At 37.6% G+C, this 15,009-nt stretch overlaps 5 protein-coding genes across 5 annotated transcripts; 2 read left to right on the forward strand and 3 right to left on the reverse strand.

Annotated features, from left to right (window-relative positions):
• Positions 1-213: 213 nt before the first annotated feature.
• Positions 214-2,723, reverse strand: FPOAC1_012329 (uncharacterized protein; the record flags this gene model as incomplete). The annotated part of the gene is made up of 8 exons (XM_044856686.1): positions 214-647; positions 699-885; positions 934-1,109; positions 1,168-1,441; positions 1,497-2,038; positions 2,091-2,228; positions 2,286-2,431; positions 2,671-2,723. The coding sequence occupies 8 exons, from the start codon at positions 2,721-2,723 to the stop codon at positions 214-216; spliced, it is 1,950 nt and encodes a 649-aa protein (XP_044703999.1).
• Positions 2,724-3,039: 316 nt separating this feature from the next.
• FPOAC1_012330 (uncharacterized protein) lies at positions 3,040-4,086 on the forward strand (the record flags this gene model as incomplete). Its single annotated transcript, XM_044856687.1, has 2 exons — positions 3,040-3,086; positions 3,135-4,086. The coding sequence occupies 2 exons, from the start codon at positions 3,040-3,042 to the stop codon at positions 4,084-4,086; spliced, it is 999 nt and encodes a 332-aa protein (XP_044704000.1).
• A 74-nt stretch (positions 4,087-4,160) lies between these two features.
• FPOAC1_012331 (uncharacterized protein) lies at positions 4,161-5,219 on the reverse strand (the record flags this gene model as incomplete). Its single annotated transcript, XM_044856688.1, has 1 exon — positions 4,161-5,219. The coding sequence occupies one exon, from the start codon at positions 5,217-5,219 to the stop codon at positions 4,161-4,163; it is 1,059 nt and encodes a 352-aa protein (XP_044704001.1).
• A 1,524-nt stretch (positions 5,220-6,743) lies between these two features.
• FPOAC1_012332 (uncharacterized protein) lies at positions 6,744-8,930 on the forward strand (the record flags this gene model as incomplete). The annotated part of the gene is made up of 2 exons (XM_044856689.1): positions 6,744-7,225; positions 7,283-8,930. 2 exons carry the CDS (start codon positions 6,744-6,746, stop codon positions 8,928-8,930), a joined length of 2,130 nt encoding a protein of 709 aa, XP_044704002.1.
• Positions 8,931-9,518: 588 nt separating this feature from the next.
• FPOAC1_012333 (uncharacterized protein) lies at positions 9,519-10,934 on the reverse strand (the record flags this gene model as incomplete). Its single annotated transcript, XM_044856690.1, has 1 exon — positions 9,519-10,934. The coding sequence occupies one exon, from the start codon at positions 10,932-10,934 to the stop codon at positions 9,519-9,521; it is 1,416 nt and encodes a 471-aa protein (XP_044704003.1).
• Between the last annotated feature and the right edge of the window lie 4,075 nt (positions 10,935-15,009).

Here is a 15,009-nt window from a genome sequence, read left to right on the forward strand (position 1 = left end):
ACCTATTATGAAACAAGAATTGTCTACTCACGAGCAGCATTAATCAGAACGAAAGTGACTATGTACTAGGTTAACTAGTCTTGATCTTTAGAAATAATCAACAGAGCTCTCCCGTCACTGTATTTGGTTCAAGTTCGCCTAGCTCACAAAAGCATAGTGTAGCATGACTATTCAATATTATTTAAACTAACTACGACTGTAAAAGTATGACTGTTATTCTATCTCAGGCTCATATAGAAAGTTGTCCACGTCCAACTGTTCTGCAAGATCAAGCAGCTCGCCTGGGGTGAGTCCAGCCATGGCATTAGCGGCGAAGAGATCCCATCCAGTTTCGTCAGCGAGATGCTCATCGGCGTGTTGACCTTCATTCTCTTCTTGGTCTCCATTCTCTTCAGGCTCCGTAGAAATCTCTGGAGAGACAATATTGCTGGCTGGTGTCAACGCTGAAAGCTTCTGTTCCAGCTGCGCCAACTCCACTTTTCTTAGGGGAGCAATCAGGCTTCCCTTGGCGATGAGAGTATCGAAAACGTATCGGGCATCATCTCTCCATGAATTGTCCGAGAGGAGGGAAGGGCAGATGATAGGGATCAGATGCAAGAGAAATGCTGATGAAGAGGCGTACTCGATTTGAAAAGGCAGGAATGCCTCTAGACTCGCTATCAGCAGAGGTTTGTGGTGGCAACGCTAGCCCGACTTACCAATAAGATCTTCGTCTGCGAGAGCACGTAGAGTCTTGAGGATCGATTGTGCAGAACTGACACACGATTGAATTAATGATGCAACTGGCGGTGATAGTGATAAACCGCGTGTCATTTGTGTCTTGGACTGTTCAATGTGCATATGTAGAGCGCACATGATTTGTGGTCTTGTTGTAAGGACGACACACTAGTGATTCGTAAGTATCACATCGAAAGAGACATTCCTGTGACTTACGTGATGATATTGGAGTAGTAATCTGGTGGCGATTCTCGAAGCTTTGCTGATTGAATCGCGGAAATGCTTGTTGATGATGTGAATAAGATCACGATTCAGCTCAGCCAAGTTCCTCAGTATAGACTGAGTATTGCTGAAAAGAGTACCGTCATAATCTTTGCCAACTCCATATACCGCTGTCGTTCTGTCAGCCATAGCTCTCATTGACTATCAATAATCTGTTCTTAAACTTACTTCCTAGAAGACGTGCTATGAGACGCGCCAGCTGAACATGGAGAGCTAGACTCAGAGACGTTAATGAATTGTCAGCCTGGGAAGGTAGCTTGTTGGTAATGTCTTCATCCCTTATGGCACTAGTGGCGCCAATAAGAGCCGCAAACTCTTGATCCAACATGTAGACTACCCAGAAGATAATGTGACATCGTTTTGAATGTTGTGCTCCAACAACCTCTTCTGGCATGTGTCTATGGAAACCAGACAGAACGCAGATACGAAGAGCTTGTCCGATCTTAGGCACCCTCATCAGTATTGGCCAGAAGTAAAACTGCTATGAGCCTACTTACATGCTGATATGCCGCCACTCTCATATCAATTGACTGAAAGTATATTGCTGCCAGTGTTAGTGCCTGTGCTGACAGGATGGGATCTAAAGCAATCCCCGCCAACTCGGGCATAAGAGGCATGGCCCTAGCAGCATACTGATAACCCGGGGGTGTTCCATCAGCACTCTTTCCACCGAGGAACGCCTTTCCAAATGCTATCATTAGCAAATATTGTGCATACCACAGCTTACATGACGTCGCCTTGGTTGAAGCATCCTGGTAAAGTTCTTTAAAGTGTTGAAGGAACTCAGTTTCGTCAATAAGACTTGCCAACGGACCGAGGTAGAATCTTGCAGTTTGTACAAGAAAGAATGCATAGTCTGACGGTGGTAGATTAGAGATGTCAGGGTGTTCCTCGGGCATCAGAGGTCTCCATTGGAGACGGAATGCGACTCCGTCAAGATGCCATGGCGGCGGATCGTTGTTTGCTTCTGGAAGATGTTTTCCAACAAGAGTTAGGACTCTTCTACAGAATGCCCAGGATGAGGCAGGGCCCATATACCCTGTACTATCGTGTGAGTCTATGTGGATCACTGTTTGGGGGTTTGGGCTCACAATATCGTCCGAAGGCTTGGCCAAAGACATAGTCATTGTCGACAAGTGGATTCTGGCGGAAAGCAGGCTCAAGTACGTCGTTTGTTTGACTTTGCTCACCGTTCTCAACATTGTCATCTGGTGTTCCGAGGGTCAAGTCTTGCAGCGTCAGCGTCAGCGTCAGTAGATGAAGCAAGACAAGTCTTAGTTACTCACCCCCATCGGCTTCTACCGCAGATGTATCCTGAGCAAGCACAGTCGTCATACCATAATCGGAAACGGAAGAATGTCTCGGCCGGGATCTTGGTCCGTTTCCTAGTGATCCGGGAGACGGAACTCCTTCTTGTCGCCTCTCCAACGATCTGAGATAACTATAGCAACCAATAAGCGATGGCAGCAGAATCTGAAACAGCGATTTGGTCTTACCTTTCAGTCACTGTAACCTTTTTCTCTTCTGTCTCGTATATACATCTTTCATTCTTTCTTCCGCATCTTGCACAAGGTTGAGCCCCAGAACATTTGACTTTCATAGACCGGCATCGTTTACAACTTGATAATGACGATCAGCTTCGATTTCAAGATCAGGTTTCGGAGGACCTACGCTTTTGAACACTTCTTGACGACTCTGAAATGACTTTGCTGAGTATTTGGCATCTTTTCGGTATATGGGATGATTTCTATGATGAACAGACAGGAAAGAGCAAACTCAAAGTCGGAGTCTTGTCCCGACTTGGGGAAGGAAGATCCCGGTGACGCCCTTTCCTATTTGAGTAAGTCTTGATGAGTTGGCTTATCACCGCTATCGGATGTGGAGAGAGACGGACCGGGACGACATTCCGACTACAATTCTTTCAGTATTTTGTATTTGTCATCCAAACAATATTCTATGAACATACTCAGTGATCTAGGTTATCAATTATCGAAAAGGAAGCGATATACTGTATCATCAAGGTTACTTGGCTTTATCAGTATGATAATCAGAGCCTACACAGCGGTGAGATACGCCACAAGATCCAGGTAAGATTGTTAGCCAAATCAGTAACTTGAATTAATCATGGCATTCAGATGTTCAACAGCACAAACATACAAGCAGATGAGAAACATACAACAGTCAGCATATAGACTTACCTCCTCAGTTGCGGCTGTCGCCTCTAAACCCGCATTCTCAGCAGTCCAGCCTGTTACCAACTTTGCAGAGAAAATAGCCAATCGTCCAGTTTTCGACAAGTCTAACAAACCTATCGAAGTAACAAAGTCCCCTGATCCATCCTGGACATATGGAGACGGTGTTCGCACTGGAGAGATACCCGCCATCAACAAAATCCACAAAGAAATCGACCCCTACTCTCCTGATAGATCCGTCAGCCAGAACTATCGTCTTTTGATATCTGGCATCGCCCCTCGCCCAATTGGTTTTATCAGCACTGTTTCCGAAGATGGGAAAACAAAGAATCTTGCGCCGTTTAGTTATTTTCAAATGGTTGACCATGATCCGCCAATGTTTATGGTTAGCTTTTCGTCTCGACATGGCCGTATAAAGGATACATATCAGAACATGAAAGATACCAAAGAATGTGTCATAAACACTGTTTCTGAAAACATGATAGAAGCTGTCAATTCTTCTTCAATTGATGCTCCTTATGGGATTTCAGAGTGGGATATCACTGGTTTGACTGAAGGTGAAACGACGACAGTGAAACCTTCACGAGTTAAAGAGTCGGTACTTTCTATCGAGGGAAAAGTTGTGGATATCAAGGAATTTGAAGGACATAAGCCAGGCATGAGTGGGTCCGCCATCTTTCTGGTAGAGGCAACGAGGCTCTGGGTTCAGGAAGACGCAGCGAATGAGGATTTCAGTCATATTGAACTTGACAAGCTAAGACCAATTGCACAGCTTGGTGGAATGTCTTATGGGCGAGTAACGTCTATTTTTGAACTTCCTCGCACTCGATGGGTGGATGAGCAGCCGAAGAGCGAGTTCTTGTCTGATTTGGAGGTTCAAAGATCGGATAGATAATCACATATACAGAAAGATCGACAGGCCTGAGTCGGACTGAACAACAGATAACGTAATCTACGAATTTAATTATTCTAGTCTTGGGGGAACTTGGACCCTCCCTGCCTCCTGACCTCATCCATGATTTCCATCACACGAACAGTCTCTGCCCAAGGCATAACATCACTCTCAACCTTTCCAGCAGCAATATCAAGAGCCACCGCGTCAGCCTCCCAGTAAAATCCCCTCCCAGGCTTCTCAAATTCATACTTCTTTCCCTCCGCATCTCCGTCCACGTACACGGTGAAGTTCTCAGGTGCAGCTGCAGGGCCCTCCACCACGATGTATCCTCCAGTTCCTTCAATACGGCAAAATACTTCGAGAGTCTTGACTTTTGAGTTTGATGTAATAATGCCCTGCTTTCCATCAGGGTAGAGCAAAATTACTGAAGTACTGATATCGACGCCTTGGACAAGAGTCTGCGCAGCGCAGATCTTTGGTGCAGTTGCTTTCTCGCCTATGCCTGAATCAAGGCCTATGAGACCCCACGTCAAGCTGTAGATGCCAATATCGAGCAAGGAACCAGCGCCCAGAGACAGATCTCGCAGACGGTGCTCGGGGGCTTGAGATTCGATACGTTGGTCCATAGCAAAATCGGCAAAGACGCGAACCACATTTCCAATGACTTTGTCCTTGTGAACTAGTTCCTGAATAGTCTTGACAAGAGGAAAGAAACGTGTCCACATAGCTTCCATAATGAAAACACCTTTTGCCTTTGCCGCCTCGAATACCTCTCGCGCTTCTTTAGCATTCAAGGTGAATGATTTCTCGCACAAAATATTCTTTCCATGCTCGATAGCATCAAGACAGTTCTTCTTGTGGAATCCATGAGGTGTTCCGATATAGATAATATCAACGTTGGGGTCTTGGTACGCTTCTTGGTAACTCCCGTAGATAGTTGGAGGCTGAGGTGGGTTTGGAAGATGCTCTTCAACAAATTTCTTGCCCTTTTCAACAGAAGAGGAACCAATGGCTTGGATGATGTGCGTTGCTTTGGCATCTTTACGGTCGATGGTGAGGTCTGCAATGAACCAGGATGAGATCATGCCAGTACCGATGATGCCCCAACGGAGGGTTGGCTTTGACTCGGACATGTTGTCTTGTTATAAGTGTGTATGAGAAGAAACAGAAACAGACACAAAGAATGTTATGATAATAACTCATCTGTCGGCTAAACTGACTTCATAATGGAGTTGCTTTCAGGCTATTTGGAGAACCCCACATTTGAGGTTGAGAGACTTTAACTGATGGCATTTCTGATGTTGTATATTGTACTATATATGATGTGGTTATGGAATCATCTCTCTGGTATTGGGAACTAATATCAATTTTTTGCTATCTTTGTATATATCTAATTCCTTGCCGTCTTGAATATGCTAGATTTTGTTCTGTTTTGTAAAACTCAATACCTGGCCCAGCCCAACAGTCCTGACTCAAAACAATTTGAAACTTGGTAGCTTGAGTGGTAGCAAAAGAAGGACATCCTGAAATGCCCAGGTGGCAGTGTCTGGCCTATTGAGGATTAAAAGCATGCTTCTAAGAACACGCCAAGCCTGGCCTGGTTCCTTGACCTTTCCACAACATAAAAGGCACGTAGCAAACACGCAATCCTCTACAGAATAGCTTTATTAGAGACTGATGGTTCCCTCCTGGTGTAACCATCAAAGTCCCTCGATGATGAGATATTATCAGCGCCTTTTATCCATCTACAATATGTAAATCTCTTCCTTGCTTTACTGATCAGCCGTACGCCCGGACGAAGAGCGGTGTGCCTGATCGGGGCTGAATTACTTTCTGCAAGCTCTATTTTAATGCTCGTCCAATACACAATCTGTGGAATCTGTAAGCTACTAACATGTTGAAACTTCTGATTTCATTGGTTTATGCAAACGCCTTATCTAGAACCCTACTAGCTACGTGAGTGAAGGGGAACTGTAGGCAGCAAAGGCTCTACATAAGATTCTGTTCCAGTGCTTCAGGGAGGACCAAGACTGCAGTGTAAGTCATATACGGGCGTAATTGGCTGGAGTTATTGGCGAGTGCGCAAGCCCATCATTTTATCTAGTTACCTCGCGGGGGTTAAATTTGCTGTGAAACAGATGGTAAAGTGCAATATCTAGATCTCAAGGCACAAAGCCAGCCATGGAATATATCCCACGACGTAGCATAGATACTCTTTCTGAACACAATTATTGACGATGTTAACCAATCCTTAAGAAGTGTGTTAACTGGCTTTGAACGCGAATCAGTCATATTTCCAATAGGCAACTGAACAAGTCCTCGGCCATGGAAAGGGGGATGCATCCCATATCATCTAATAAACATGATTAGGAGTTACTTCTTCCATCTGCAACCTACGATCGAGCACCCTTGGAGTCTTCCCAAGACCAATCCATCGTAATACATTCAGTCACGTCTGGTCCATACGTGGTGCTCTACATTACTAACCACTTTCATAAGACTTGTGCAACACAATGTTGACAAAAAGGCGAAGAAGGCTGCCTATTAGCATAGATGCTTACCTTGCCCTTACCCCTCTTTGACAGCATACTACGATCGGTCCATTTCCTTGAAATACACAGTACTTTATGGTTGCCATTGTAACGAACAAGGAAACCATGGACCAGTTTGAACTATCCGATCGAGACAGTAGCATCGCTACTGTCCAGCCTCTGCTGGAAACCCCACGGCAGCTTTCAGCTTGTCCATCTGATCCCGAGATACAAGGCGAGGAGACTGGTGGGAGAATTCCTCTTCAGATTCCGGGTTCCTCTTTCGTTTGTCGGTGGGGGTTCGAGATTTCAGCTTTGGTCCTGAGCTTTATATCTTTCAGTGCCCTGGCATATATTTTTGTCGCATCTGACGGCAAACCGCTATCAGAATGGACAATGCGACATGTTACGATCAACACCATTATCTCCATCCTCGCAGGGGTTTCGAAGGCCTGTCTTGCATTTGCGATTAATATATGCCTTTCACAAATAAAATGGAATTGGTACAACAAATCTTCACAGCCACTTGTCGATTTTGATCGACTGGATGCTTCCAGTCGAGGTGCTTGGGGCAGCTTGCGTGTGTTGAAGTCGTGCATACGGCGGCCGTAAGTTCACCCTTTCTTCAGTTGCATGGTATATCAGTAACTCATCATCGTTAATAGAAACTGGGCTGCTTTAGGGGCTCTTGCGACCATTGCATTACTCGCTTTCGAACCGTTTACCCAAGCTATTCTAGCCTTCGAGGATAAACAAGTCATCTTGAACTCCGAGGAGTACGCTGAACTGGCCCAAAAGAATAATCAGTCGCTTAGTTCTGCTCCCACCATTGGTAGATCCGTTCGACTCAATGCAGGGTCTTGGATTGGGTTCAGGGGAGGTGAGAATAGCTTGCAATCTGTGCCTATTGGCCCGAGCAATAGCACAATTTACTATTCATCGGACTTGGGGATATACAATATCCAAAATGATATGGGATTGAAAGCAGCTCTATGGGCCGGTTTTTCACCTCTAACTTCGTCACAGAATCTCAAACCTGCTTTTACATGTCTCTCCGGTAATTGCTCTTGGACAGATTTTGCATCTGTTGCAGTCTGCCACAAGTGTCACGACATCTCTCAATACATCGTTAAGTCGACGGGAGTTGACATATTACCTGGGATTGCTATGCCGCCTGCAACATGGTTATCCGGAACTCCTCCTGATATCAGCAACCCGTGGCCTGCAGCCAACGCGAACTATGCGGGTCAGCGCCTGACACACACAAAATACAAGGTCACAGCAATGAATTTTAGTTTATCTAACTATGATGGAAAAGCAAATTGCAAATCTACGAACGACAATTGTCCGGATACCTATCTTACTTCAAGAATGACAACGAACCCGGGACAGACCCTGAACTTCCGACATCTCAACACATTGATCATGGCTATACAATACCTCAGATCAAATGAAAGCTGGACTGAGGGTAGAACGCTATGGGAAGAAACAAAAATATCCTCCCAAGAATGTGCGTTGTTCTTCTGTGTGAATGAGTATCGTGATGTGCTATCACAAGGCTCTTTGCACGAATCCGTCGTCGCTTCATTTGTCAACAGAACTCCAGGATCCTACGAGTCAGTAGACAATGAAAAGAATGTGGACATATTCTTCAAATACACCAACTACAGTCTCGATATGGGCAACGCATTGGTAAACTTGTCAGATCTTCAGATACGAATACCTGACGAATACTTCCATACGTCAAACCTTTCAACACAGGTATTTAACATCACACAAACCACCATCGTTTCACTTCTAAAGAATCTAAAAGAGGGTTTTTGGGCCGATGACACCATTTATCAGTCCACGCCTCTAAGGGTGCTTATTTACCCAGCACTTGGGGCTGAGGGACCTTTTGGCTTGATAGCTGGGCTTGGAGAGTCAGCTCATATACCCTCAACAATTGAGAATGTAGCACTGAGCTTGACTAAATGGATAAGGGATCGAGACCTGGACCATCCAGTCAAAGGAATATCCACAGTCAACGCCATAATCATAAGCATCCGCTGGCATTTCTTTGTTTTTCCTATTATCAACTTTTTAGCGGGCATAGTCTTCACTGTTCTATGTATATGGGAAACGCAGCGCTCGGGCAGGCCAGCTTGGAAGGATAGTATTCTAGCAACGCTCTCCTGTGCACCAGATGGGGATTTAAGAAACACACTTAGGGAAGCAGGGGCAACTGACAAGTTACAGGACCTCAGTCGGAAGTTGATGGTCACTTGGCATGAGGACGAGGGTATCGGGCATCTGAAAGAGAAGTCAGAATAATAATTGCTATTAAGTTGTGACTTACTGATGGAGTTGATGGCAGATTGTTTAGATTATCCTACACTATATGAGAATGACCTTAGTATTGTACCTTGGTTGCAATGCACGCGTAAAGTTATCCAACTGTCAGAATTCCTAACGCAGGTCCTTTCTCTGTCTGATTACTTTATCTCGCAAACAATAGCAGTACGTGTGTCAATTCGCACCAATTACCGAATATTTCACAAATAACTAATGTTCCGCTGAAGACTGTATTTAGCAACGGCTTATGTGGACAGTCGAGGAATGGGGACAGTCACAATTAAACCTGGATATTTAATTTAAGACAAGCAAGATTTGTTAAAGGAGTGTATTAGTTAGATTTTCATCGTGCCCGATAAAATCAATGCTCTAAATAAGTAATAAAAATGATAGATCAGTCTAATGCCAAACAATCCGTCAATGTTCCAAACAGACAGACCCAAACCCCATATATCCAAATGATCATCAACAATGCTATATGTACGTGTAATGCAACGCTATGCTATTTTATACTTATGCAACGCTCGTTATTCACAAGGCTTGAAATAATGAAAGTGAATCCATCTCTTACTTGGGGCAGACAGGTCGGCTCTGACCACAAGCATCCTTCTTGCAGCATCCCTTGAAGCCGTTGGAGCAAACCTGGAAGAAGCCAGTGCCAGGAGCGCAGGTTCCGTCAGAGCGAGCCTTGACCTTGAAGGACTGGGCAGGCTGGTAGGTACCGGTCTTGTAGTCGGGGCACCAAGAGTTGCCACAGGCATCACCCTTGCAGCAGCCTCGGAAGCCGTTGGAGCAGGACTGGAAGAAACCGGTTCCAGGAGGGCAGACGGTGGGGTCGTCAGATCGCTTAGCAGGAGAGGAAGGGCAGATAGGTTGGGTCTGGCTGCAGGCGTCGTTCTTACAGCAGCCACGGAATCCGTTAGAGCAAGACTGGAAGAAGCCAGTTCCGGGAGGGCAGACAGTAGGATCGTCGGATCGCTTGGCAGCGGTGGGAGGGCAGATGGGCTCCTTCTGACCACAAGCATCCTTCTTGCAGCATCCCTTGAAGCCGTTGGAGCAAACCTGGAAGAAGCCAGTGCCAGGAGCGCAGGTTCCGTCAGAGCGAGCCTTGACCTTGAAGGACTGGGCAGGCTGGTAGGTACCGGTCTTGTAGTCGGGGCACCAAGAGTTGCCACAGGCATCACCCTTGCAGCAGCCTCGGAAGCCGTTGGAGCAGGACTGGAAGAAACCGGTTCCAGGAGGGCAGACGGTGGGGTCGTCAGATCGCTTAGCAGGAGAGGAAGGGCAGATAGGTTGGGTCTGGCTGCAGGCGTCGTTCTTACAGCAGCCACGGAATCCGTTAGAGCAAGACTGGAAGAAGCCAGTTCCGGGAGGGCAGACAGTAGGATCGTCGGATCGCTTGGCAGCGGTGGGAGGGCAGATGGGCTCCTTCTGACTACAAGCGTCACCCTTGCAGCAACCGCGGAAACCGTTGGAGCAGGACTGGAAAAAGCCTGTGCCTGGTGGGCAGACAGTGGGATCTTGACGCTTAGCCTCCTTGGTATCGGGGCAGACACCAGCATCGCCAGTGCAAGCGTCAGACTTGCAGCATCCCACGAAACCGTTAGAACAGTTCTGGAAGAAACCTGTTCCAGGAGCACATTGGCCAACGGGAAGATCAGTGGAAGTAGCTTGAGGAGCGACAGTGGTAGCTGTCTCGGACTCCCACTCATGGCCACCTACAGCAGGGTTGGCAACGACAGGAGGTTCAGGCTCAGTGATAAAGACAAGATCGCAAGTCTTGGGGGCAAAGTCTCGGCACCACTTCTTGTCGCAAGGGTCTTCGGAGCAGTATCCACGGAAGCCATTCTTGCCGCAGACGTAGTACTGGACTGACTCGAGGCCAAGAGGAGCAAGACCCTCACATTCGGTTTGAGGCTTGGAGTTGGGGGAAGCAGCAGCGAGGCCGGAAATAGCAAAGATAGCAAAGATGGCAGAATGCATTTTGAATATCGTTGTATGGGAGAAGAGTCGAAATAATTGACTGTTGGAAACAATGAAGTAAAACTAAACTGTTGGCAAAGACGACTGAGAAGAAGCGAAGGTTTGTAAGGAAATAAGACCTGACAAAGGAAATAAGGAAATAGAGAAAAAAGAAATTGAAATTGTTCTATTGATGTTTTGTGTTGTGATGATGAGAAGAGAAATTTCATCTTGGTGGTGGCATCACAGACTTCTTATACAAAATTGCTTTCCATTGTGAAGCTCAATAACACTACACTAATATCGCAACCTACAACTTGTTAGTTACTACCGACTTCCGGATTATGGCGGAGGAGGCTATGTCATGACATCGGCATCTCACACACAGCCTGTCTTGGGGGCTTACACTACATCGGAGTGTAAGCCGTCAGATGGGTTTAGCTGCACTACAGTTAGCATAAGAATACTCAGCCCCCGCCTTCTACGGAAGGCCACAGGGGGCAGTGTCCTAAAAGTGCAGATATGATATTTTTTTTTACTCTATTAATACTAATATATTATTAGTCCTTTATTTATATAGTAATATAAATAGATAGTATTATATTAAAATATATTTTCTTATTAAAATCTATAATTAAATTATAAGCCCTTAATAATAATATAAATTTATATAAATCTATATAATTCTATATAAAAAATTTTTATTTTTATAATATATTAAATTATATTAATCCTTTTTTTTAATAATAGTTTTTTATTTAAAAAATAATAATTATTATATAAATATTTAATTATAATACTTATTAATTAATTTTTATTTATTATATTATTAATAGCTTTTTTTATTATTTTTTTTTTATAATTAATTTAATATTTAATTTACTATTTATAATTTTAAATATATAAATATAAAATAATATAATAATAATTCTTTTAATTAAAATAAAATTAATATTTATTAGCTATATATAAGCTTAAGTTATTATTATTAAAAGTTAATAATAAAATATTATAATAATTAATTATATAATTTTAATTATAATTAATTTTATTATTATATTTTAAATTTATAATAAATATTTAAAAGTAATAAATAAATTATATAAAATCTTAATTTATATAAAAAAGGCCTATTATATTATAAAATATATAATTAAATTTAAGGCTATATTAGTTTTTATATTTTTATTATATAAAATAATAATTAAATTTATTATAAAAACCTATAAAAAGGAATTTCTTTTAATAAATTAAAAGATTATATTATTATTTTCTAATTTAAGGCTTATAATTAGCTTATTTAAGTTTAATAATAATATATATAAAGCAATATTATTAAGCTTATTCTTTAAAGTAATAAATATTATAATTCTTAAAAGGCTTAATAATCTTATTAACTTTATATTCTTTAACTTTAATATATTATTTATATTAAACTTTTTAATTAATTTAATTAAGCCTATATATAAATATATAAAAAGGTAAATAAAGCTTATTATTAATTTAAAGCCTTATACTCTAAGTAAATATAAAGTAACTTTTAAGATTAAAAATAAATCTATATTTTTTATTAAAAAGGAATATAATATTAAAAAGAAAATTAAAATAAAGAATAATAATATTATTAATATTATATTATTTACTTAAGAAAATAATAATAATAAAAGTAATACTTTAATAATATTAATAACCTATTAAAAAGATATTAATATAATTAAATAGCTAATTAAGGAAAAAAGGCTAAATAAATAGCTAATTAAAGAAAAAAGGCTAAATAAATAGTTAATTAAAGAGAATTAATTAATTAAGAAAAAAGAAATTAAATAGAAAGTATTCTTTATATAAATAAAGTAAAAAAAAAATTTTTATAATAATTAAATAGTTTTATAATTACTTTAAATTATTTTAAATTACTTTAATTATTATTAAATATATTAAAATTAATAATTAAATTCCTTTATATTTTCTAATAAAATACTTTTAAATATATTAATATTAATATTATATATTATTAAATAATTTTATATATAATTTATATTACTTATAGATATATTTAAAAGCTTAATAAAAGGCTTTTTCTTTAGAGTAATATATATCTCTAATTAAGCTTATAAAAATAAATATATTAAATATTTTAATTATATAAGGCTATTAATTAAGAAATTATTTTAACCTTTAAAGATAGTATTATAAATTATAATTATATCTTTAAGTAAATATATATTTAAATTAATAGAATTATATTTAAAGATATTTAAAAGGGTTTATAGTTAATTTATTAAAATAGCTTTTATATAGCTTTTAAAGTTTTTTACTTTTAATTAAAAGTAAAGATTCTAAGATTACTCTAGGTTTATATAAGGTCTATTAGCTTATTTATATATATAATATATATTTTATATATATATAAACTTAATAAGCTCTTTTATATAATTAATATATATAGATATAATATAATAATATAATTTAATAGATAATTATATAAAAACTGGCCTTTAATAGTAATAATATTAAAGTATTCTTATAGATTATTAATTATAATATTAAATAATAAGTAAATATATATATATATTAAAACTTAGCTTTTCTTTTATTTAATTAAAGCTATTAGCTTTTAATTTTCTTATTATATATACTTTTACTATAGATTTAAATATCTTTAAATTATACTTAATTTAATATTATATTATTCTATTTATATATTTATATTTATAAAAGGTAATAATATATATTAGTTATTAAAAGAGTCTTATTATTATAATTAAACTAAATAAAATATAATATAATCTCTTATTATTAAAAGTATAAAGATATTACTTTATAATACTTTATAATATATTTACTAATATATTATAATAAAACTATATAATATACTATAAATAAGTATTAATTATAATATAAATCTTAATATTTTAAGCTTTTAACTTATTATATATATTAAAAAATTAAATAAAGTTAAGCCTAGCTAATATTTACCTAGTTTAATAATACTTTATTATATATTATTAATTAGATATATTTATAAGTATAAATTCTTAATAATATTTATAAAGAGCTTTATAGCTTAAGATAAATTAGTATTAATATATATAAATATAAAAATATATATAATTAAAGGTTTAAAGCTTTATATATAATTTATTTTTATTTTTAAAGAAATTATATAATTTAGTCTTTATTATAGAAAATATTTTTAATATTTAATACCTCTAAAGCCTTAAATCTTATTAAATATACTTAAGGCTAGTCTTTATAATAATAAAGCCTTTTATTTATAGTTATAAAAGTATATAATAATTATTAAAGACTTAATTATAAAATAATTCTATAATTTATTAATATAATTACTTTAACTTTTTTATATTTTTAATTTATTAATTGCCTAAAGAAGAGTCTAAAGCCTATTATTATATAAATTAATATAATATTAAATAGCTTACTTTAATATTAAATAAATTTATAAAGGACTTTAGAATCTGCCTTATTATTAATTAATTAATATATTTTTACTATTTAATTTAAATATAAAATAATTTAAGATTAACTATAAGGTAATTAAAAGATATAATATATAAAGATAATCTTTAAGAATTATAATTAAAAAAGAAAAAAGAATAAAGGGAAAAAGTAAAAGGTTTTAAGGGATTTAATTATAAAAATTAAAGTAAAAATACTATATATATAATTACCCTAATTTAAAGGAAAATTATATAATTATATATATAGTATTTTTATTTTAATTTTTAGATTATATATATAGTATTTTTATTTTAATTTTAATTTTTATATTAAGGTAATTTTATATATATAGTATATTTACTTTAAATATATAATAAAATAAAGAATTTTATTAAATAACCTAAGGGTATTATATTACTTTATATATCTATATAATAAGGCTTTATATCTTTATATATTTATAATTATAGTCCTTATTATTAATAAATTAATTATTCTCTTATAAATTATTAAAAATAGCCTTTAGATTTTTAAATTAAAAATATATAATAAAAGACTTTATTATAAATTAATATATAATAATATATAAATATATATATTATATATATTTAAATATACTTTTTTTCTTTTTATTAAT

Source organism: Fusarium poae, chromosome 4 (assembly GCF_019609905.1).
Source record: "Fusarium poae strain DAOMC 252244 chromosome 4, whole genome shotgun sequence".
In the NCBI taxonomy this organism is placed as follows: Eukaryota; Fungi; Ascomycota; class Sordariomycetes; order Hypocreales; family Nectriaceae; genus Fusarium; species Fusarium poae.